Source organism: Acartia tonsa, chromosome 3, assembly GCF_053477335.1.
Source record: "Acartia tonsa isolate MP-2025a chromosome 3, ASM5347733v1, whole genome shotgun sequence".
NCBI lineage: Eukaryota > Metazoa > Arthropoda > Copepoda > Calanoida > Acartiidae > Acartia > Acartia tonsa.
Genome location: NC_137262.1, coordinates 101,727 through 126,412, shown reverse-complemented (window position 1 = coordinate 126,412; position 24,686 = coordinate 101,727). Strand labels below are relative to the sequence as shown.

At 30.0% G+C, this 24,686-nt stretch overlaps 1 protein-coding gene and 1 long non-coding RNA gene across 4 annotated transcripts; one reads left to right on the top strand and one right to left on the bottom strand.

Moving 5' to 3' along the window:
- The first annotated feature begins 3,412 nt into the window (after positions 1-3,412).
- LOC145312970 (uncharacterized) lies at positions 3,413-9,196 on the top strand. 3 transcript variants are annotated; one of them, XM_080152184.1, is made up of 14 exons: positions 3,413-3,546; positions 4,576-4,630; positions 5,183-5,233; positions 5,617-5,694; positions 5,852-5,950; positions 6,463-6,561; positions 6,775-6,873; positions 7,085-7,183; positions 7,446-7,544; positions 7,726-7,824; positions 7,930-8,028; positions 8,250-8,318; positions 8,897-8,950; positions 9,075-9,196. In XM_080152184.1, exons 1-13 carry the CDS (start codon positions 3,529-3,531, stop codon positions 8,920-8,922), a joined length of 990 nt encoding a protein of 329 aa, XP_080008310.1. In that variant the 5' UTR covers positions 3,413-3,528; the 3' UTR covers positions 8,923-8,950; positions 9,075-9,196. The 3 variants fall into 3 exon arrangements, with proteins under 3 accessions (XP_080008310.1, XP_080008312.1, XP_080008311.1); XM_080152186.1 differs by having other exon boundaries at positions 3,416-3,546; positions 5,659-5,694; XM_080152185.1 differs by having other exon boundaries at positions 3,418-3,546; positions 5,635-5,694.
- Positions 9,197-16,253: 7,057 nt separating this feature from the next.
- On the bottom strand, positions 16,254-17,858 carry LOC145315029 (uncharacterized). Its single transcript, XR_013877925.1, has 3 exons — positions 16,890-17,858; positions 16,640-16,710; positions 16,254-16,327 (listed from the first exon to the last, which is right to left on the bottom strand). It is a non-coding gene; the product is annotated as an uncharacterized LOC145315029 (long non-coding RNA).
- Between the last annotated feature and the right edge of the window lie 6,828 nt (positions 17,859-24,686).

Genomic DNA, 24,686 nt, shown 5'->3' with positions numbered 1-24,686 from the left:
CTAAAACGTATGGGATGATACTATACATTAATGAAATGAATATATGGTATTATCTGATGCTAAAAAAGCAAAAAAATTTTAACAGTGTAGCATCGTTTTATATCCAGATTTCTATAAATGTATATGAAAATGTATAATAATAAAATTAAAACCAGTTTTGTAGCCTGTAGCTTCAGCATCTTGTAGCTAAAAAAAAACTGGTTTTAATCTTATAATTGTACATTTTCATACCAGCAGAAAGCTGTTTATAATACAATGCGAGAAAGATAAGAAAGAGCTATTATGCTCCTAGAGACATCTAGGTAGGGAGTAATTTTTTTCTAGGATAGATTTCTTAGTTACTCCCCAAAAATTGTCACAAACTTACATAGACCAATGAGGAGCTAAATTTTGTGAAGGAGAACCATATCAGTTCATTAGTTAGCAAATTTATCTGACACACACAGATAGATATCCTGTTACTTCTATCCTATTATATAAAGTAGTAAGCGTATTTGGTCTGTCCCAAAGGATCCCGCTAACCGCTGAACCGATATTTTTCTCCTTTACAGTGAAGCTTCTTATTGGTCCTGGGAAGGTTTTAAACTATTTTAGGTGAGGGTGTTTTCACCCCCTCCCCCCCAAAAAAAAATATTTTTTTACTCTTATGAAATTCAAATTTAAAATGGGATGATGTCAACTTTTCCCCCTCCAACCTTAAGTGCCCCTAGAGGCTTCTAGGGGCGTAGCCACTAGTATTAGGATAAAGTTTAAGTAGATGAAATTAGTCTAATTTAACATACTGTTTTGATCAACCTATCCTATACAAATCAAATCAATATCTAATCATAAAATAATCATTCAAATGTAAAAATAGCATTGTTTTATTAGATATGCAATTACAGTAACCCTGCGAGAGACCCAAGCAAAGTTTGTACAGAAAATTTGCATAAAGATGGTAATTGTCAGCTCAACATAGAACCCACAAAGGACAAACAGAAAGAAGATAAAGACTCAAGTAATTCTCACAAAGAAAAGGAAGATGATCAGGATTTTTACACAAAAGCTATGGCATAAAAACAAAAAGAAGGTAATATCAACCACAGTGAATATCATAATGTTGGAATTCAAAACCCTGAAGATCATCCAAAGCTAACAGAGATAAGGGGGAGAGGCAAAGATAAAAATCCTGCAGCGGGTCTAACAATTCTGGAAAATTTGAACTGAATCCAAGGACAATTGAATGTCAAGTGACAAATCCAAATATGTTTTATGACAATGATTCCTGGGATGTTATTTGAATCATTGCCATGTTCTTTTAATCAATTTAATGTACTTTTGTTATTTATCTAAAAAAACATTATGATTTATTTTATTATTTTGTTGTAATTATTAGTCATTTTTATGTTTTAATTCTAAACTCTTCTTTTTGCTAATAAAAGTTATGATATGCAATTATGAGAAAGAAGTAACACTTTTTATGAATTTAAGAACTTGTTTAAAAATGTAATTTTCTAATAGAAGTAATATAGTTATATTAATCATGTATAATAACTGTATATTTAATAGAGAACACTAATTTGAATGAAATTAATAGTTTTTTTGTTGTTAAAAATATCTGGAGAATAAAAGCTTGCTTTTTTTTATTATGTTTATGATATATATTTGTCATAATCCTCAGAGATCTAAAGGAATAAGACAATGGCCATTAAATTGATGTATTTCCACTAATATGAAACACAAAATTACCCCTTCTGTAAATTATCATCAGTGGTTAAAATGTTTGGACACTCAACTTAATAAACCAACCAATCTATATTCAATAAAGATCCTCAAGCAAGATTTAAAAAAATGTTACTATAAAACTTTGGGGACCTCCCATCATAATCCTAATGACATAAACACTGATGCATAGTTGCATCTTGTCCAAGCTTTTTTACTGGAGAAATCTCCACAGAAGAGTGGGGAAAATTTGAATTTGACAAATTCACTCCATGGGTCTAACTTTTTAAGTTGGATTTAGAGGTTTTGGGTTGTGTAATATACTACCCAAAACACTTTTGATGGTACTAATTGCATTCATTTACCAATTTTTACATCTTTGATCTTTAATAGAATTTTGTTTTTAACTATTTGCCCAAACTGCAACAGAACTAAATGCTTTTAGGTTTTACCAAAGAGTTAAAACATTCAGTTGCTTTGAAAAGTTTAGATGTCAACATAAAACAACCATGGTCTCCTTTGAATAACAAGCAACTATGCCTCTAGGGACATTTATGTCTTTCTGAGGAAAATATACAAATTAAAAATTATAATTTTTAGCACATTAAAATTTGAGGGCAAGGTTTTTGTAGGAACTATTTATCTTGGGAGGGTAGTGGTACCCTCCCCTAAAAAGTTTTTAATCCTTCAAAAGACCTATGAAAAGCTGTATTGTAAAGGAAAACCATATTTTTTTCTGATATTTTTTTTCACAGTAATAAACAGCACATTTTTTTGCATTTTAGAACATTAAAATTCGAGCAATTTTTAATTTTACAAGGTGTTTCAAGAGAAATGTATTTAGCTTAATTATGCATAGTAAATAAAACAATTATATAAAATGCTTTATATACATGGAAAACCTGTTCTGGTACATTTATGTTTCAAATATTTAAAAATGCATATTTCAACAAACCAGTTTTTTCCAAATGCCTATTCTTGAAACACCCTGTAGTTTTACAGAAGAAAATTAAAAAACAAAATCTTAGGGGAAAGATTATTTTTTTTCTAGGGGCCATTTATCTTGGGAGGATAGTGGTACAATCCCCTAAAATAAATGTAATCCCTTAGCACAATAAAATTTGAGTTTGAGAGAATTACTTTTCAATGAATTTGGTTCTAGAATCAAAATTGAGGTGGGGCTTGAAGAAGATAAAAAAAGGTATAGAATGGAATGTATTGATATTTACTGAAACTTAGCCAAAAAGATTTGTAACATTGTACAAATGTACGTACATTCTACCCTAAGTTGTTGCTAAATATGAGAGATCATTGAACTACAATGACAAACATTATAGTATTATTTTATATTTTGGAATTTTTGATGAACCATCCCATGATGAATGTCCCCCTCCCCCCCTCCCCCCTTCCATTTTTCTTTCTACTTAAAATGATAATCAAACTAGAACACAATTGATTGTTCCCCAATTATATAAAAAACTTTCACTCAAAAGGATAAAATTGTAATTGCATTTTGAATTTATATATTTAATTTTAAAAGTAAATCCTCTTAATTAAAAAAAAAACAGATATGAGTTACTAGTTCATTTTTGGGTGTAGATATTATAGTAAAGTAAATAAAAGAAAACTTTAGTGATTAAAAATTATAGATATTTAGACTTGAAGGCTCTTTTTTCTCAAAGATGAATTGAAAGTGGTTTTCTCAAGGTGACGTTGAGAGTTAACCTTGCAAAGACACACACACACTCACACACATTCCCCTAACTAAACACACTTAGAAACACCCAACTAAACCATCAGTTACTTTCATATTGGGATAGAGTCAAGATGGAAAAACTTTTCTGTGTGAGTTACATTATTTTAACCAGTGCAGGTATTTTATGCTTAGTGTATGTTTTAACAAATTAATATCAGTTTTTCAATCTAATACACACCAATACAGTGTAAACTTATTTGTTATTAACATAACTTATAGATTTTGTAGATTACTAATGAAAATATTCTTATAAAAGACAAATTAATAGTTTCTGCTTAAAAGGAAATTTCACAATTGTCAAAGTTATGTGTTTCTGCGTGTACATATGGATGTCTAGAAAGATCTTGTAAACAGCTAAACTAATCATTTCAGAATTTTCAAGGAATTTAATCATTGGTCTAGGGCAGTTTTTCATATGTAACTGGTTTGAATTTTATTTCTCTTCTCCTTCTCCTTTTTTAAAAAAAAAGGGAAAGAGAAGTAGTAATTTTTAGTATTATTTTTTTTAGGTCAGATTAGGTTAGGTTATATTGGGTACTGTTGAGTTCTAAAAAAGGTTAAAGCACTGTAGGTTTAGTTCCCCCACAGGGGTGGGGCATAGGAAAAAAAATATCACCACCTTATTTCATTTTTTCAAAAACAAGGAAATAAGGGGGGGGGGGTAGATTTGTGCTCAACTTTTACTTTGTGTATTAACACTTTTTTTCATATAAGATTGAAACCATTCTTTTTTATCATAGAAGTTGCTTTGTCTTTAATATTTTTAAGCTATATCTCTTGGGTGATTTTCTCATCCTGTCCCTGAATAAGAGCCTAAAATCTGAATAACCCACCTCCCTGCAAATTGTTGGGTGAAAAGTACAGCCATTAAAATATCTTGACATTCCTACACACAGACAGACAAAAATCTTGTGGCTTTAAAATATTTGTAATTCACAGATATTCACAGCTCTATTGCTGTGTGCAAACTCACAGATCTATTTATATTTATACTATACAATGCAGTAGTTGTGTATCATAAGATCTCGGAAACAGTAACTATTTGCTCTAGAGTTGTCAGGGAGTGTAAAGTTTTGGTCCTAGGCTGGTGTAAGTTGAAACATGATATTTTTATTTAGGTTTGTTTACTATTGTATGTTGGTTACATCACATCAAGTCCAGTTCCTGATCCAAGTAAGTATTTTTTTATTTATAAAATGAAACAAAACTGATGAAATTTTTTAAATATCCATAAAAATCAGTAAAACATTGGATCTTAATATATTAGGGGGGGGGGGAGGGGGCAGAAACATCCCCCTTTTCAAAACCATTTGTTCATTCATTTGTTTTCTTTTTTCTGAAGTTTAATCTTTGCAAGGTTAACCCCATTTTTACTCAACTTATTTAACAACCCTCATCTTAATTCCTTAATTACATAAAGAAACCTGTAAATTGGCTTCTGATAAAGATTTTTAGGATTTTTGTATGATTTCAAATTTTAATATGGAAGTTCCTTCTATAACATTGACCCATTATTTGCGGCCCTTCTTTTTATTTTAAAATTTTTGAGATAGTAAAGGTGCTTACTTCCTATTAAAAGAGTGATAGAGGCCTCACTTTAATATCATTAATTCCAATCAATGATAACCAATTTTGTCTCCCTATTTTTTGAAGAATAAAACACAATCTTTACTTATTTATTTACTTTCTTTAAATGCCTTCATTATTATCACACCTGTATTTCAGACAACCAGGAAGAATATTATTATTATTATTATGATTATGAAGATATAAAAGGTGAGTATGGAAAATTATCCAAATTCTATAAATCATTTGGTATAATCCTCATAAGAATAAGATTTTTTTTTAATTTGGAAAATTTTGCCCCAATCCCCACAAAATAATTTGACTTTGGCCACAGTGCTCCAACTGCAAGATTTAAGATTTTTGTTGTCAATCTTCTTAAAATGAAAACTACTTTGAGGGAAAGTGGCTTCAAATGGAATGTAGTTTATTGCTTCAGACCAAAAGCCCCTTTAAAACACAAAACAACCTGAAGGTGTAAAAATTAATTAAGAATAAGGGGAGATAAGCTTACAATTATTAAAAAGGTAAGAAACGAAAATAGACATTTTTTTAACTAAGATTTAGCTTAACTTAGATAAGAGTGAATATTTTAGAATTATCACAAACAGCAGAAAATGGATCTACTGAACATGTAGATGCTGGTGCTGACATTGAAGAGAAAGATATCGAAGGTGTGTTAACACTTTTAATGTGGGGAAGGATTGAATGGGAAATTAGATATTCTTCTATGAAATTTCAATTGTAGAAAAGAAAAAGACATAACAGCTCAACAAATATACAAATATTATTTTCAAAAATATTTTTTCTACCAATTATATTTACATTAAGGAAAAACTAGTCTCATGGTTGCAGCAGAGAAAGGTCAAACTGAGACTGTAAAGATTTTATTAGAAAATGGAGCAGATGTTAACATTGCAGATGCAGAAGGTTAGTCATGTTATAATATTGATTAAAATAATAAGTATTGAAAAATACTCTTGCTATATCTTGAATTGAAATTTCTGTCACCAATTTTACTTAGGACATAATCAAAAGCTAAATTGCCTTGTATTGATACATATAGAATACATTTATTTCAACTTTATCAATTCAAGAAATGGCTTGTGGAAGATTTATTTTCTGAATTTTGCTGTTAAAATTTAAAATGCCTATTTGTCTACAAATTCTAATTCCTTTTAAACTAATCAAAGACATAGACATTACATATTGAGATTATTGCATATTTGTAATAAAATTTACACTCTCCTGGTAGAGCAAAATTCTCCACAAAGGCTAGGTTTTGAACTGTGGTGTTCTGAATAGGTGAGTCAATTAACAATTCAATATTGTTTTCTTATTGTCAATGTTCCTTGGAGCACTAATTTTAAACCAAAATTAAAGGGATTATAATGAAAATTGTGAGTGACGTTTTTTTTACACCCTTTGATATTTAATTCTAGGAATGACAAGTCTCATGTATGCAGCAGAATCTGGACAAAAAGATGTAGCAATTATATTATTAGAACATGGAGCTGCAATCAATGCCAAGAATAAAAATGGTCAGTTACTGCAAATTGTTATCATAGTACAATATTTTAACCTGTTTAAAACAAAATATTTCCTATCATTATATTTATATTTCAATTCTACTCTCAATTTATTTATCTATGTTTCTAAACCATCCATCCATCAATTTACCTACTCGTCTATCAATATCTTTTTTTTCAAATAGATCTCTGGCTATACTCTACAACTAAATTTTATACTTTTAGTTCACACCAGTATAGTGCTAGCAAGTCAAGGAAGTCACACAGAAATAGTTAAATTACTATTACAACATGGAGCAGATATTACAGCTAAGGATTTTTTTGGTTAGTTACATATTCACATATAATCATATTTTTTTCCTGCTTATAACATATTCATAATTACTTATTATGTATTTTATTTGGATTTTAAAACAGAATGCATTTTTTGCACACCTTTTGTATATTTTAAATACGACATAATGCAATATAACCATCATTATTATGAATTACGATTTTCAAACTTTTAAATATAATTTACAATTATTATCTCTAGGATATACACTTCTTAATCATGCAGCATTCAATGGAGAAATAGATGTAGTGAAGCTATTATTAGAACATGAAGTTGATGTTGATGCCAAGACTATTTATGGTTACTATAGTTGATCTCTATTTAAATATTATATAATATGGCTTCGAAACCAATTAGTATCTGCTGTATTACAACTTTTTCTCAATTTTCCTCAAATATTAAAATAAAAATCATAAAATTAGTACTAGTTTTGTTAGCATGGCCTTACTCACTCATGGAATCACTCCAGTTTAACAAAACTGATTTAAATGTTTCATTTTATTATCCATGTTATTTGTACCTCTGACACAATATAAAATTAATTTAATATATTTATATCTAGGAGAGAGCAGTCTTATGCAGGCAGCAGCAAATGGTCATACTGATATAGTAAAGATACTTTTAAAACATGGAGCTGATGTTGATATTAGGGATGATTCTGGTTAGATTTAGAAACAGATATCAATGTCAAAGACAATTTGGTGTAGATTATATAACTACTCCAAAATATATATTAATTTATCTTTTTATTAATTGCTTTATCATCTTTATATATTTTTCTGTATGTATCCATTAACTCTGTAATTATCTTCAAATAGTTAATCCAAGCAATATATATCCAGGAAATAACAGTCTCATGGGTGCAGCAAGGCGAGGTTTCATTGATGTGATTAAGATATTGTTAGAATATGGAATTGATATCAATGTAAAGAATAATGGTGGTAAGGATTTTTAAGCATATACATATTTTTTCCTTTATATTATGGGACACCTCAGATTGTAGAATATTAAAGATTTTTTATTGGCCTTGAAAATGTTATTCTTAGGAAAAACCAGTCTCATTGCAGCTGCAGAATATGGAAACTTGGATGTAGTGAAACTTCTATTGGAACATGGAGCTGATATCAATGCTAAGAATAAAAGGGGTAAGTTTTATAATTCCATAATGATTCTATCTCTAATCTCTATCCAGCAAACTATTTATCTGAAGATAAAAGATTTTGAACAATATTTTATTTGAGTGTTAGTGTTTACAATTTTCAGAATGGCAATCTCAAAGATATAAAGATAATATAAAAGGAAATTTGTAAGGAGTAGATACATTTATTTTTCAATTAATATGTATTAATATGTATTTTGTATCTAGGTAATACTGCACTTGACTGGGCAGTTAAAAAGAATAATACTGAAGTAGCAAGAGTACTTAGAGAATATGGTAAGAAATAGATATAAATCAAGTAATGCTCTAAATTATTTCATATTGTCATAAGACTGCATGGGGTTCAAACCCTGAGAAACCTCAGTCATATAAATGACCCCTTTCCAATGAGGTCACCTAAAGATAATCTTATTTATTTCATTGATTTCTTATTTTAGAATGGTTAAGTATCATTGAACTTTTTTAATCTATAATACACAGTAGAACGATGTCTGTCTGTTTGTTTGTTTGTTTGTATTGAAGGATCTTGCTAACCACTAAACTGATATAGTTCTCCTTTACAGAGCAGCTTCTCATACATCATTGGAAGATTTATAACTATTTTGGGAAGGGTACCACCAACCTCCAAATAGAAATCACCCCTAGAAAAAGTTGACCACTCCTTTTCTTTTTAAATAAAAAAAATTGGGTTATCCAATTCAACATACACCATACCCCTAGAGGCCTCTAGGGGCCCAACAGCCCAGGACATAGAAATTATCCAGGAATATGAGCCAATCCAGTAGTTAGTGAGATCTTAAAGAAAGAAAGTAATTCATACATTATTAATCTGTAATTCTTATTAAATACTCTAGGAGCCAAGAGTGGAAGTGATATTTAGGAAAATACTAAAAATTACCAAGAACCAGGTAGAATTAATTCTTTATTAAATAATTGATATTATACTATATTTTACTATTTGATAAGGATATGCCTTCTGAACAATGTAGGAATTATATTGATTTTCAATTTCAAGAGGTATACTAATTTCAGAAAGGAATTGATAGAAGTGGTTGGTCAAATCTTAAAGCTTTTTAGTCATTTAAAAGTAATATTTCCTTGCTTAACTTGTTTTCATAGAAATGAATAAATATGTTAACATATTACTATTGTTATTCTAGATTTAATTATTTCTTCAATCAATATTTGCGTTTTCAGGAAAATCAAAATAGCTCCTTTGACTTTTTTAGTTAGATACTTTAAATTTTAAATAAAACTTATTTTAAATATTTTTAGATTAGGTACTTTGAAAAATAAGATGTTTTTGTCTAATTAGATCTGTTGCTTACCATGATAGAAAAAATCATATTATTTTTTAGGTTGACCTAAAATTTCCAGAGGTTGACCTATGTCTTCTGTGAACTACAAAGGAAATAGCAAATTAATACATCAATTTAAAAAATCCTGGTTTCTAAGAAATATCTTAGTGTCATGTCAAATTAAAGAAAAATGCATGTTACATTAATAAAAACGCTGCAAAAACATTACACAAATAAATTAAACTATGTTAACATAAACTTATTATTTTCTATTTTTTTATTATTAACTTTCTTATTGATATTGATTTTAAAACTTTATTGATATTTTCTTCTATCTATCTATACACACCAACAAATTAAGTTATGGAGACTGTAAAATAAGAACAAACTATTTTCTCTACAAAGCAATGTTTAAATAATAACAGAAAATCAGACATATGTTAGATATAGAGTTGCTGATCTAATAATTATTAATCATTATTCAATTTACATATATAATATTATTAACTTTATTACTAGCTTTATTATTGTTTTTTGTCTAAGTAAAATACTGATTGATATTCAATGTTTGAATAATAAACAGAAAATCAGACAGTTGTTGATTATAGAGAAGCTTTGCTAATCATAATTACTATTATTTTGTATTATTTTAATATAAACTTTATCATTGTTATTGGAAAAATATTAATAATATCAAATATCGATAATAAACTATCTAGATACAAACCAACAAAGTCAGTTATAGAGAGACTGTAGAATAAGAAAAAAATATTTCCTTTACATTTCAATGTTTCAATAATGGGAACAAAATCAGATACATTTTAATTATGAAGAAGCTGTGCAAAAAATTATTAATTTTTATCCAATTTATATTATTTTGTATTATTTTATCAAATGCTCATTTTTAAAGAAACATAACCATTAACTGTATTAAATGTGTAAAAATACCAAAGTATTGCAAACAAAATTTATTGATTGAAAATCAAAAATCATCATTCAAGCTTTTATACATAGTATGCATTTAAAGATATAATGCATATAAAGACATCATTTTCTGCAAATTGAAACTAATGAGATTTCACAAAATGCAGCATACCATCTACCAGAAGCAAAACCAACCTAGAAATATGTTTTAAGATCTTATTTTTTGTATCTGTAAAATATTTTCTAGTATTCATCTAGTAGAACTGGTGCTCATCCATACAAAAAACTGTGTCTAGCATAGTATGATATACAGTTTTCTATGAATATAAGAATTTACAATCATAAGAAAAAAAACCAGTTTTTTTTAGCCGGGCCTTTGGCATCTCAGGGCTAAATTTCCTATTAGTATTAACTATAAGAAATAAACTAACCAACACACAGTTTTCAATTTGACTTCGATCTGATTTTCCTTTTGACCAGTTCTTGTATCCAACTTGTATCCAAAATAAATAGCAATGATTAATAATAGAAAAGCTATTTTAATAGTTTTGTCAAACAATATTTATATGGGAATAGTGTATTATTTTTGTTTAATCAATAAATTGAAAATTTTTATAAATTTTAATTACATTGTTACTCTATATTTGTTAAGTCTAATTTGTTGAGCTTTGCTTTTTCTAGTTTTATATAAAAGTATTTTAAAAATTTTGTTCACATTTTTTAGATATTTTCTGTATTTTATAATTTTTTATAACTCTTTACAACATTTTATATTTTTTCATATTGATTTATATTTTTAAAACCTTTATTGTTTTTTTTTTATTTTTCAATGTGTTTAAAAATTGTTTGCCATTAGCCTTTAAAAATATAAAAAATATAAAGGAAATATAAAAACAATATTTAAGAAATATAAAAATTTTCATAAATATATAAAAAACGTAAAAATGAGAATTTTTTTTTTTGGGGGGGGGTTCATTTTTTGGGGGGTTAGGTGTATCCCACTCCCCAAGAAAATAGCTTAACATTATCAGAGGAGCAATAGGTATATACCCTGAAGAATAGAAACTAATCAGTTTAGTGGTCACAAAGATCTGAAGCTTCAGACAGATGGACAGACATCATTCTACTTTGTATTATAGATTACACTATCGGCTTTGCCCCTAGCCTCTAGGGACTTTGTTCCAAGAGGAAATTTACAAAATCAAGTACTACTGGTGCTGCTGCCAGTAGTTTTATGTGAACTGACTTCCCCATAAGAAAATTTTTTTTAGAAAAATAGGTACCTACGCAAGAAAAAAAAAAAAATGAACTAACTTCCCCTTAAGAAAGAAAAAATTGTGGAAATATAGTTAACCTACACAAGAAAAAAAAATTGGGTAGGGATTTTTATTTTTAGGGGGGGTTGGGGGTGTCTCATTCTACAAGAAAATAGCTTAAAACCCTTAAAGGACCAGTAGGTATATTCCCTGAAAAGTAGAATCCAATCAGTTCAGTGGTTACCAAGATCTTAAGCTTCAGATGGACACACAGACAGACATCAAGCTACTTTGTATTATAGATTAAGTGTATTTCTTTTAAATATCTGTTAATTATAAACTTTACCTGGGCTTCCATCAGTCCATTGAAAGGTCCCTTCCTTGTCATTGTAAGTCAAGCCAATCCAAGTAAGATTATTTTTTGAGTAAGCAATGCCTAAATAAAGATTACAGAAATGTCATTTAGAATCTACAAATAGCTTTAAAAGAGAACCTTTTGTTATGATAATAAAAGTCAAAAATGTAAAATGAAACTATAAATGTTTAACCCATTAGTGCCGAACTGGGTTTTAAAACCCGGTGCCAGAAAATGTAAAAAAACCGGTTTTCGGCTTCATAATTGCATCATTCTCAGTATGAATCCCCCCTCTACTACCCTGGCTTTCATTTCCCACTGGAACAGTTAGTTTTGCTTACTTCTGTTTGCCGGTATAGATCAACAAAGTTTGAAAATCATGAAAATTCAAAATACCCCATCTAACTTTTTTGTTTTTATAGTAAAGTCGCTGATTTTTTTCGTTAAATCTAAAGTTTATTGACAAGTACATCTATTTGTGAATTCGTTTTATTTAAATTATTATTTTTTATATGATTTTTTTATCGTTTCTTTACGCCCTATATAAGCCCGGTTCGGCATTTCCATTTGGAGTCTGAAATTTTTATTACCCGGTTTCACTAATAGATCTTTTTTGACAACAACAACAAAACAGGGTTTTTTTACCCGAAATTGCCGGCTAAACACAAAATTTGAAATAAATCGCTTTGTATTATACTTGTAGCTCTTTAGATTACATGAGGTTGTGTAGTTTTCAATTACGGATCGTATCAAAGTTCTAAAAAATGTTCATCACACTTTTGGCGTTCAAAAATTACATTTTTCGATTTTTGGTCAAAATAACCGGGTTTATACAGGTCAACTGGGTTTTAAAACTGGGGGAAAGCACCAAAAACGGGTGTTAATGCCTGGTTGGTATTTATGGCCAAGCCGAACCGGGTTTTTTTGCAACTTTCTTGTGCACGCCACTAGAGCAAAACAAAAAAATACAAATTCCGTTTTGACCATTATAAAGCTTCTCTGAAACTTACAGCTCGATCGGCCCATAAAAGTGGCGCTCGGCACTAATGGGTTAATAAAAGCTATTTTGGATGGTATTGTTTAAACATAGTGTAATTAGTGTAAGAATTGCCCCAGTTGGTTGAATTGCAAGACATGATATGTTTAAACTCTCATTTTAATTTGCATATTTTTAGCATATTTTCTGCTCTTTAATGCAACCAATATTTATTTCTGAATAATTGTTTATTTTTAAATATCTTGGAAAGGAAATGGGGTAGTGTTGCACAAGATGCTTAGTCACGTTATCAATAATAGTTGTTTGGAATTGTTATCCTTGTAATCATTCTTAATAGTGCCTACTGCAAGATATTTGTTGTAAAAAATAAAATATGTAAAATTTTAATCATTTTAATTGTCTTACTATTTGCAAAATCATTTTCTTGCTGTGAGTAAATGCTAAAGAGATCAGCAATTCTGTTTGGCATCTTCCCAAGTCATTCTCTCTGACACATACTTGTAGCAAATGCCTTATTAGAAAATACACATTTATTGGGGTTAATCATAGAAAAAAGCTAACACCTTCCCTTTATTCCAAGTTATTAAAAAAAGTGTGTGGAATTTTTCAGTGATCAACTGTTTACACATAAGATATTACCCACTTATTTATATTTATACATTTTACTTATCTACATAATTACTCTCAAACATTTCAAAAAGTTCTTTGTATGTAAAATATGTCTTTTTTATCTAGCCAAAACTTTTAATATAGCTTTCTGAATACAAAAAAGTCAGAATAAAATATTTTGTAAATAATATGCTGTTCACCTGTACCCTTGTCAAATTCAAATCCATTCATGTGACATTTATATATAAAATTTCTCTCAAGCACATCAAGCTGCAACTAAATCAAAAATAAAAGTCCCCATAAATTACATGGCAGCATTCATACAAGCAAAGCTCATTAAACAAAACAAACTATCATTGACACTTGCAGAATGTAAAAACTAAGCAAAATATTAATATTAAGTAAATTGTATACCAATTTGTTTCAAAATTGTTTTAGTACAGGATACTCTGTTATATTTTAGAACTTGAGTATAGAGATGCATTGCTTAGAATATTGTACAATCAAAATACCATACAAAAAATTAGTAATATATTTAAATTGGTATGTTAACAATTAAAGAGTTGCTTAGTTTTCTAAATCCTATATAACCATTACAGAAATCATTATGCAAAGTTCTTTAAAAATGTGACAATTTTAACTTGCCTAAATTTAATTTATGTGCTATTAGTGACATATGTATTGACCAACTTTATAATAGAAAAGCTTCACTTTTCAATATAATTTTACAATTTGTTTCTTTATGTTAATTACTATAGCATATTCATAAAATCATGAATTGACTAAATAGAGATGAATTCTTTAAAAAAAACTTTTGCCTCACTAAAATCAGGTAGGCTCACAAAAATTTAGAGAGGATAATTTTGCCTCACTAAAATTTTAGTGAGGCAAATGGATTTCAGTGAGGCAAAAGTTTTTTAAGAATTCACCTCTGTTCTTTTTGAACTAATGAACTCTGAAATTTACTTACTTTTCAAATAAAACAATCAAATAATAAGTTGCCTTTTTTATTACTTTGCCCTATTGTGTAACAACTCAATTTAATAAAAGCTGTTGGTATAATAAATAACATACTCTTCAACTTATGATTATGGTGTAAAGCATCCATTGCCCATCACCCTTCGATTGCATGATCTTTGTCTCTGAAGCCCTAACAGTGCATATTAATGAGATTCCCCTGTTTTGGGTTAAGGCGTTCCTCATACTATAACTATTCATGTCACGCACCTGATATAGCAGAAGTAGAAACCATTTTTCCCTTCTTTAGTTATGATGCTGTGTTGGGCCAAGATTCAAACCTACCAGCCAGCTGTTACTGGAGTTGGTTTTGGTGGCTTAGTGGCAGGAAGTATGTAGTATAAAAAAATTCAACAAAGTTATTAAGTAACCTGTATGTAAAATCTACAAGTTTTTCAGCTAAAGTGTTTTTTTGCTGTTGCTTAATTTAACTTTAACAATTTAAACTCACCTCTAAAGTTTTCATGACATCTTGTTGTGACTGTACTGTTTTCTTTGATTCACTTAATTCCAACTGAAACATTCAAACAGCAACATTAATTCGAAATTACTTCCACACAAAATACATTACTTATATAATAAATAATGAAAGGGAAATTTTGTATTGCTCTTTGTGTCTTCATATAAGATTTAACAATACAACTCACCTGTAAACTATTCCTGACATCTTGTTGTGACTGTACTGTTTTCACAATTTCACTTAATTCTGACTAAAATCAAAAACACACCATAAATTTTTTATCATTTTCTCTATAAATAAAATTCTTTATATAAGAAGCTTCTTTTTTTTCCAACATTAATATCAATATCTATATGTTAAAAGGGAAACTTAAATAACCCTTTTGTAATATTCAATATAAGTATAGAAATAAATTAACAACATATGCTTTTTGCTCCTTTAGATTTTGAAAATAAATCTCACCTTCAAACTTGTCATGACATCATTCTGTGACTGTACTGTCCTTAATGTTTCATTTAATTCAGACTAAAATCAGAACAATAATATTAATTTGGAATGAATTTATGTCCAAATTTTATAATAAAACAAGATGGCCCTTTAGAATATTTAGCAAACCTTTTGCATAGCTGAATTTTCTTTAAAAATACCAGATAAAGTTACAAACATTAAAACCTCACATTTAAAGCATCAAAGTCCTTCTTCCTTGAAAGTTCCAATTCAAGAATTTTTTTCTCATGCTCATTCAGTTTGGACTAAAGTAAATAATATTTTATCATTCATGATTCAGACATTTTCAGGTGATCACGATCTTTCAGAAAAAATTATTACTCAACAGTCAAGAAAAACACAATTCCTCTATAGGATTAAAATATCTCCTGAAACTAATAAGACCTATATATATACTGCATGCTCACTGGTTATGCAAAACAAAAGAAATACAACAGTCTATTCTAAATAACAGCAGAGTCAATCATAGGAATTGATATTATTTTATGGACTTAGGGACAGAAGGTAAGTTATAGAGAAGCTTTGCTACTAAAATCAAATATGTAAAAAAACTATCCTCATGTTCAATCTTCATGTTTTTCACAACCATTTTAGAAGAATTTGTTTCAGCCTGGTGAGAAAAATTTTATTTACAGATTAAAAAAATGCACTTCACAATTATTGCCACTGAATTGAAATTTGAATACAATTTATTTTAATACTTTTATATTAACTATAGTAACTTCTTATGAATATGTTAAACACATATTTTAATAATATTAATAATAAGTTGACAATTGAATTATATACCTCTAGGATATAAACACTTTTACAGAGATTGGCAAAGGTATTACACTCCTCAATCCGTTTAAGGTGAGCACCACTTTAAAAAAAGTGTATAATATTATTATATTCATTAGGAATAGGATTAGTTTTAAATAACTTCTGGAACTTGAATTTTTTAATTGACTTAAATTAAAGCAAATTATTACTATTATGCTAAAGAAAAATGGTTTATTATCAAAAAACTTGTTTTGAATTTTTATTTATTATTTTTCAATGGTATTTAATAAAATTCTTTTTTCTGATCTGGATAATATTTCAATGAAATTAAAATAGAAAATATTTTACAAAAGTATTTTTTTTATATGTAAAGCTGCATGCATGAGTTATATATTGGTCATTAGATACTCACAAGAAATCATATTTAGTAGAAATGTCATAGCAGAAACTTGCCAATCCAATAAAGTGTGTGATACAAGATTCCTGTTAACAAAAATAGAGGAAATATTTTTAGGAAAATATTGAAAGACTACAAATATTTGGATAAATGAATACTGTCACAGTTTTTTCTTCCTATCAGATTAGGTTTTCCTTCTTTTATAAATATAATAACATGTTTCATCCTTATAATAATGTATTTAATATAAAAATCAATACAGTACCTTACACTCCAGTTCTTTATCATTATTCCCAATGTCAGGATAGAAGTGAAAGATGGAACATTCCTTGGAGCCAAACTAAGATTAGAGAAATCAAATTGCTTGATCAATTGGTTTTAAATTGCAATTATTGTAAAATAACTGCAGCACTGTATTCCAGAAATCCCGAAAAATGACAAAAAATCATAGAGAGTATATATTTAAAAATTTTGATGAAATTTTATTTAAATAGCAATAAGTATACATATATCTTTTAAAATAATTGTGAAAAATAATTATAATTGGGGTTTTACACAAGGGGCGTCAAGGGGTTGGGGGTGTAAAGATAGTCTAATAAGCACATTTCAGAAGCTGTAACTTCCTTTGTTTTTGAGCTACATTGACGGGAATCATAACAAAAGATATTGCACAACCCAATTAACAATGTTTGTTAACCCTTAACAGTCTGGGGGGGGGGGGAGCGACCCTCCCATTTTTGGTATTTTCGATCTCATTTTCTGTGTGTAAAAGATAGAGAGCTATAACTGAGTGACTTGTTTAAAATGGGTACGACACATAAGTGAAAGTTGAATATCTCTAGGATGCCAGGATACCTGGCAGGATCATACAGGTAAAAGGCAAAAATATTTTTTTATGACATAAACTTAGCATTTCATCTTACCAAAATACTAAAATATCCTATATTACTATGAAATATAGGTGTTCAAGTCAACTTCCGGTTCCAGGTATGATCCTGGAGGTCCTGATCCTGCAGGTCTCCAGAAATCTTTAATTAACTCCTTTTACCTTAATTTTTGACTTAGAGACTTCAAATTTTAAACTTAAGCTATTCTAACAACAATACACGACCAACTAAAATTTAATGAAAATCTGCCGCCGTTTTCCTGCCGATCGCCGCCGCTAAGATTTATATTTTGAGATTTCTAATACAAAAATTACTTACAGAGATAAGTCAATTTCTTACTCATTTTCTGTGTGTATATAGCAGGGAGAAAGGGAACAATGGGCTGTTTATTTATATACTAATCCACAAAGTTTTATAATAGTGTTTTCTTATTTGTAGACATAACAACTTTTGGGACTTTTATTGAATTTGATTGGTTGGTTTACTAGTTGAGAGTCCAAACATTTCAACAACTAATTGTAATTTATAGAAGGAGCAATTTTGTGTATTAGCATTGGGGGTGTACATTAATTTACCATCCATTGTCTTATCCCTTTAGATTCAACAACAAATTGTAATTTATAGAAAGGGCAATTTTGTGTATTAGCATTGGGGATGTACATTACGGGCCATTGTCCTATCCCTTTAGATCATAGATATGTAAGACTTTAATTTTTATTTTCATTTAACTTTAAAGGAAACAGTTTCTATCTTAATCAATATAAATTCCACTCTTCTTTTTTAATAAGTATGAAAGAACCTTTTGTGAAAGGTTGCTCAATAAAGGGTAAAGGGAGTAGATAATGTTAAACATATAAAATCAGAATATTTTTTGTTGATCAAGGAAACTGCACATACAAATTTTTAGACTTTTAGCTTTAATGGGATCCAAGTTTGATATAAATCAAGCAACCCCCCCCCCCCTAATAAAAAGGTATGATAGTTCTGATGAGAGCTTAGACATCAATGGATAATCTTTATTTGATTTTAAAACTTTTCTTTACTTTGAGTTCAATTAAATAGGTGTTTTAAATAATAAGAAATATATATTACTTTTACATCTTAAAAAAGTGTTATATTTTGATAGACCCAGTATCTTTAGGGCTTAAAAAAAAAAACTTCGCATAGTTTCGCATACACAGGGTAAAGTTCTCTGATATTATACAATATACATCTAATATCACCATGTAAGAGGATTTGCTTGCGCTCTTTTGCGCTTAAGAGATCTGGAACCAACTGTAAAATTTTCATTAGAAGAAAATTGTCTATTTTACAGAAATCGGATATGCTAAGAAAACCATCTACAATTACAACAAAAAATGGAGATATGACTTCTTTTAAAGACTAAACTTATAAAATATTACATACTGATTCCAAAAATATATAATACTTAAAAATAGCTTAAAAAATAAAGGGTCCACACTGATTTTAAATGTAGTTTAGTTGACCCTAAAAATAGTTGTTTACAATGATGAAAAGGAACTTAATTCCATACCTCTGGTATAATTACACATAAAATTCTTATTTTTCATAATTAAGAGCTAATTCTTTCAGCTTTATTTCCAAAAACTTGTGTATATTACTAAACAATTGTTTAAAAGTGTATTTTCCAAAATGTTAAAAACGATTATTTGTCACTCGCTGGAACATAGTGCGCAGTTTACGTTGGGGGTGTTGATTTTAATAATCAAATTTTTTATTAGATTTAAAAAGAAACAGTAAATTTTAGTTCTAAAAAATATTATGATAGGGGGGGAGTTATTTCTCTTAGGAAGGGTGTTGATACCCTCCTCCAAAAAAAGTTAAAAACATTTCCATAAAAGTTACCCTATAAAGGAGAACCATATCCGCTTAGTGGTTAGCAAGATCTTATGGTACAAAAAAACAGACAGGTTACTTATGATTATCTTCTTATACCATTTTTCTTACTGATGTGTAAAATGAAGAGAAAATTTTGAATTGATTAAAGGCAAGAAGAAGTGTAAATTGGTTTGTCTTGAGATAGAGCTGTTCAAGAGCGTATTTAAAAGTAAGATAATAGTTATTTCTCACATCATATTATAAACAGCTTTTCATGGATATAAAATGTACAATTACAATTAAGATTAAAACCAGTTTTTTTAGCCCCGAGATACTTAATCCTTAACAGTTGGTTTTTTCTATCTCATTTTCTGTGTGTGAAAGATAAAGAGCCCAAACTGCGTGACGTTTTAAGTTTGGGTATGACACATAATGTTAATGTTAATGTCGTGTGGGTGAGTTGCACCTGGACTGAACAGTCAACTTGTCAACTCAAGGCCAGACTCTTGGTCCTTCACCTCATACCCGTGGTACAGTACATTACAGACAACCAACCCTTTGATTGCACGATCTTTGTCTGGAGATCCTAACTGTGCATGGTAGTGAGTTGCGCCTGTTTGGGGCCAAGGCATTCCCCCTACTCAAACTCTTTGATGTCCTGTGCCGAACAGAGCAGGTAGGTACCATTTGTAACGTCTTTGGTATGACGCGGATTCGAGTTTGCATCCTTCCCATCATTTCCCTTGACACTTTACTTAGGGCTTGTGGGTAATTTACACTTCAATCTTATGGATGGTGAGTTAAGGTTTCGTGATTTTTGTCACGATAGTATTGCAACTTTTAATGCAACCAAGGCACAGGACGTGGCGCTGTTTTGACAACGACACAATGAAGTCACACCAAATCCTAGGGACTTTTCAGTCAACCTAGTATTCAAGGATGACTCCCAGTAGATGAACTAACAAACGCCACTAACACACTAGCTAGCTACTACACAATGCTAGTCCACAGGGACTTTTCAGTCAACCTATGACTGAGCAAAGTTTTTCGATCACTAGTGTACCATGCCAAGGACCACCCATGCATACCTGATTTAGGACTAAGGCTTCCCCCCTACTCTTACTCCAAATCTCTAACGCCTGAAAGAGCAGCAGTAGGTACTAATATTTACATCTTTAGTATTGATGCGGTCTGGGGACTCGAACCCAACACCTCCCCAACAGATAAGCGGACGTTAAACCACTTAGCCATATCTGCGGGTATGGGTATGGGTATGACACATAACTGAGAGTTGGAATTTTTTTAATATCTCCATCCTGGCGGGCACAGGATGCCAGAAAATCTGGCAGTATCATCCAGGTAAAGAGCAAAAATATTTTGAACGCCCCCCCCCCCCCCCCCCCCCTCCGACTGATTAAGGTGCGGCAAGGGGCCCGACTGTTAAGGGTTAAAAGTTATTAGTTAACAGAAAAATAAATAAAGATGATAAAGCAATTAATAAAAAGGTCGTAAATTCATTATCAAACAGGGGACTTGCACAAAAAAAATTTAGCCCTCTAGCTCTAACAGGAACTGAGTTAATAGGGGGGCCTTGAACGCCCCCCACCCCCTGACCGATTAAGGAGCGGCAAGGGGCCCGACTGATAAGGGTTAAGGCACAAGCTATAAAACTGATTTCAATCTTATGATTGTACATTTTTATATTCATAGAAAACTGGATATAATTCAATGCTAGAAATAATTTTTTTGTATGGATGAGAACCAGATATGAATCGGTTTCGAACAAATATGAGAATAAAAATTCTGTAATATTAAGAAACAACAAGGCAACAAATAATAAGAAATGTTGAGATACAACCTCATAAGTCTATGTCATACACTTGAACATTCCTACACACTTTTCTAGGCAATCAGGAGCTGTCTCAGTTGTATACTTGAAACCTACTGTTCCTTCAACAAAAGCAAAAGTCCTTGAATCATGTTTTTTTTAACAACTACGTAGCTGTGCTGTCCCTAGAGGCCTCAAGGGGGCAATTGAGGGAGGGGAGAGATTAAATTTGATAAAAACTTTTTTTATTTAAAATTTTGATAGAAAATAAAAAAAAATTGTGGGGGGGGGGTTTACTTTAGTGGGGGTCAACCCCTCCCCCTATTTTCAATTCTAGTTTTAAAAAAAAATAATTCTTTTCTTTATTTTGAGGGAGAGGTAATTTTTTTCTTGGGTTAATTTTCTTCAGACAGTGGAGTTACTCTACCCCAAAATAGTTACAAACTTGCCAAAAATGTGATAATTTACATAAAAATGTATATTGTAACAAAAAAGCTATTTGAAAAAAAATATATTTAACCCAAAAGTGTTAAAAATTGCCTGTTTTCCATCTTAATAAAACATTCTCCAACTTTTACAGCAGATGCAGAGCTGCTAATCAATAATGTACCAAACAATAGGAACAACAGTATCATCTTGTGAAGATATGGAAATCTGAAATAATAGTAAAGTATATATGTAAAAAAATAGAGGAAGTTTGAGTTTTACAAAAATCCTGCTAGGTTACCAAAAAGTTAAGTTAAGAGTTGGTAAAACCTCAATAACCCGGCAGATCTTTTTTTACCTCAAATAATTGCATAATCAGTGTTATAACAACATTTAGTGGATTTTTCATTCAAAGTCAGATCTTTTGTTATAATCATTTTTAAAAAATCTATTTAATTTTGTTAGAAGTATGAATAATCACAAAGTGGTGAAAGTGCTTATTACTTATTTAAAAAAGACCCTGTGACTTGGACTTATTTTAGTAATTTGATAATTTTATTATTAGACTTTATTTAATAAGAGTTATAAGCCCCTATTAGCATTCACTTTTTTGTGGACTTTATTTTGTAAATAGATTTTTCACTAATTTATTATTATTTTAATCGTATTTACTTATGTGAACAACATTTTTATTTTTAAAAAAATCTTTTTGAAAGAAAATATGCCAAACACCATTCTAAAATATCAAAATGCAATATATATTAAATCATGCTATAAAACACAGAATTATAAAATATTTTTTAGATAAAAATTGCTAGGAAGTAAAATATTCCAATTTTAAAATTCAACATTTAAGTATTTCAAGTGAATTTTGAATTAGACTAAATATAATTTGTAAGAATGCATAAATAAACGCATTTGTTAAAGTCATGACTTCTCAGAATTAGGATTTTTGTTGATCTTAGATATTTAAAACCTCAATGGATGCTCTTTTATTTTAATCATTTTAGCTTGTTAATATTTTTTTTGTTTTTTTCCTAATAGTTGTTCTCATGATTAAAAAACAACTTATGTGAAAAGTGATTTGACTGTAAAATTAGATAATAGTTATTTCTTGCATCACATTATAACAGCTTTCCGCGGATATAAAATGTACAATTAAAACAAGATCAAAACCATTTTTTGGCCAAAGGCAAAGGCTAAAATCTGGTTTTAATCTTATGATGTACAATTAAACCCGCAGATATGGCTTAGTGGTTTAACGTCCGCTTATCTGTTGGGGAGGTGTCGGGTTCGAGTCCCCAGACTGCATCAATACTAAAGATGTAAAAATTAGTACCTACTGCTGCTCTTTCAGTCGTTAGAGATTTGGAGTAAGAGTAGGGGGGAAGCCTTAGCCCAGCATGGGGTGGTCCTTGGCATGGTACACTAGTGATCGAAAAACTTTGCTCAGTCATAGGTTGACTGAAAAGTCCCTGTGGACTAGCATTGTGTAGTAGCTAGCTCGTGTGTTAGTGGCGTTTGATAGTTCATCTACTGGGAGTCATCCTTGAATACTACGTTGACTGAAAAGTCCCTAGGATTTAATGTGACTTCATTGTGTCGTTGTCAAAATAGCACCACGTCCTGTGCCTTGGTTGCATTAAAAGTCGCAATAATATCGTGACAAAAATCACGAAACCTTAACTCACCATCCATAAGGTTGAAGTGTAAATTACCCACAAGCCCTAATTAAAGTGTCAAGAAATGATGGGAAGGACGCAAACTCGAATCTGCGTCATACCAAAGACGTTAAAAATGGTACCTACCTGCTCTGTTCAGCACAGGACATCAAAGAGTTTGTGTAGGGGGAATGCCTTGGCCCCAAACAGGCGCAACTCACTACCATGCACAGTTAGGATCTCCAGACAAAGATCGTGCAATTAAAGGGTTGGTTGTCTGTAATGTACTGTACCACGGGTATGAGGTGAAGGACCAAGAGTCTGGCCTTGAGTTGACAAGTTGACTGTTCAGTCCAGGTACAACTCACCCACATGACATTAACATTATTATGATGTACAATTACATACAAGATTTAAACCAGTTTTTTTGCCAAAGGCTAAGGCTAAAAAACTGGTTTTAATCTTATGATTGTACATTTTTTTATTCATAAAAAAACTGGACATAATATGTATGATGCTAGATAAAATTTTTCGGTATGGCTGAAAACCAGTTGTAATTTTAACTGGGTAGATTAGTGTACTTCTTCAGAATTTCAGTTATTAGTAGAGTAGATTAATAGTTTTAGTTGTAGACAATCATGTCCTTACCCCCCCCCCCCTGGTCAGCACTAATAGTAGCTTTTTCAATACAGGGGTTTGTTTTTAACCTCCCACCCCCTCTAAAATCTATTAAATTCTTATTTTTTAAAAAGGAAATATAATAATTATTTAACGCCTTGTACAGTGTGTTTTTTTTATGAGAACTTTTTTGAAAGCAATTTTACCCCACTTATAGTTATCAGAATTTATTGATTAATGGCTTATTTTCTTCGTTTTTTAAAGTAATTAAAGAACATTAAAAAAATATTTCAGTTTTTTAATTAAAAAGTACAGTAAAATCTAAAATTCAAACTTAGGTGACAACTTCTAAAAAATGGTTTTAGCGCATTTTTCTTATGTTTAAATCTTATACCCTTTGCAAGAAATTTTTTTTGATTTTCAGTAGTTGACTTTGGACTTAATATTCGTGGAAAATTGTCTGTAATACGATGCCATACATAATTACTCAGTATGGCTGAGTACTGGTTTTAATCCAGTGAATATTAATCAGTTTCAAAGCATTACTGGAAAAATAATTTTAACATTTGGATTATCTCATTAAAGATTTTGCAAGTTAGCACTAAATGCCAGGGAGGGAAGAGACATTGGGCTGTTTATTACACTAGTTCCCAAAGTTTTATGATAACATTTTCTTATTAGTCTGCTTTGGGGACTTTTACTTTTGATTGGTTGGTATATAGAGTTGAGTGTTCAAAAGTTTCTACATCTTTTACTCTACAGCAGGGGTAATTTTATGTATAATCATTGGGGATGTACATCAA

What these genes read in the sequence shown, in the direction of transcription:
- LOC145312970 (XM_080152184.1), top strand. An exon ending in TGATTATGAAGATATAAAAG is followed by an intron (nt 5,234 to 5,616) that starts GTGAGTATGGAA and finishes TGAATATTTTAG; the next exon opens with AATTATCACAAACAGCAGAA. An exon ending in TGATATTAGGGATGATTCTG is followed by an intron (nt 7,545 to 7,725) that starts GTTAGATTTAGA and finishes ATATATATCCAG; the next exon opens with GAAATAACAGTCTCATGGGT.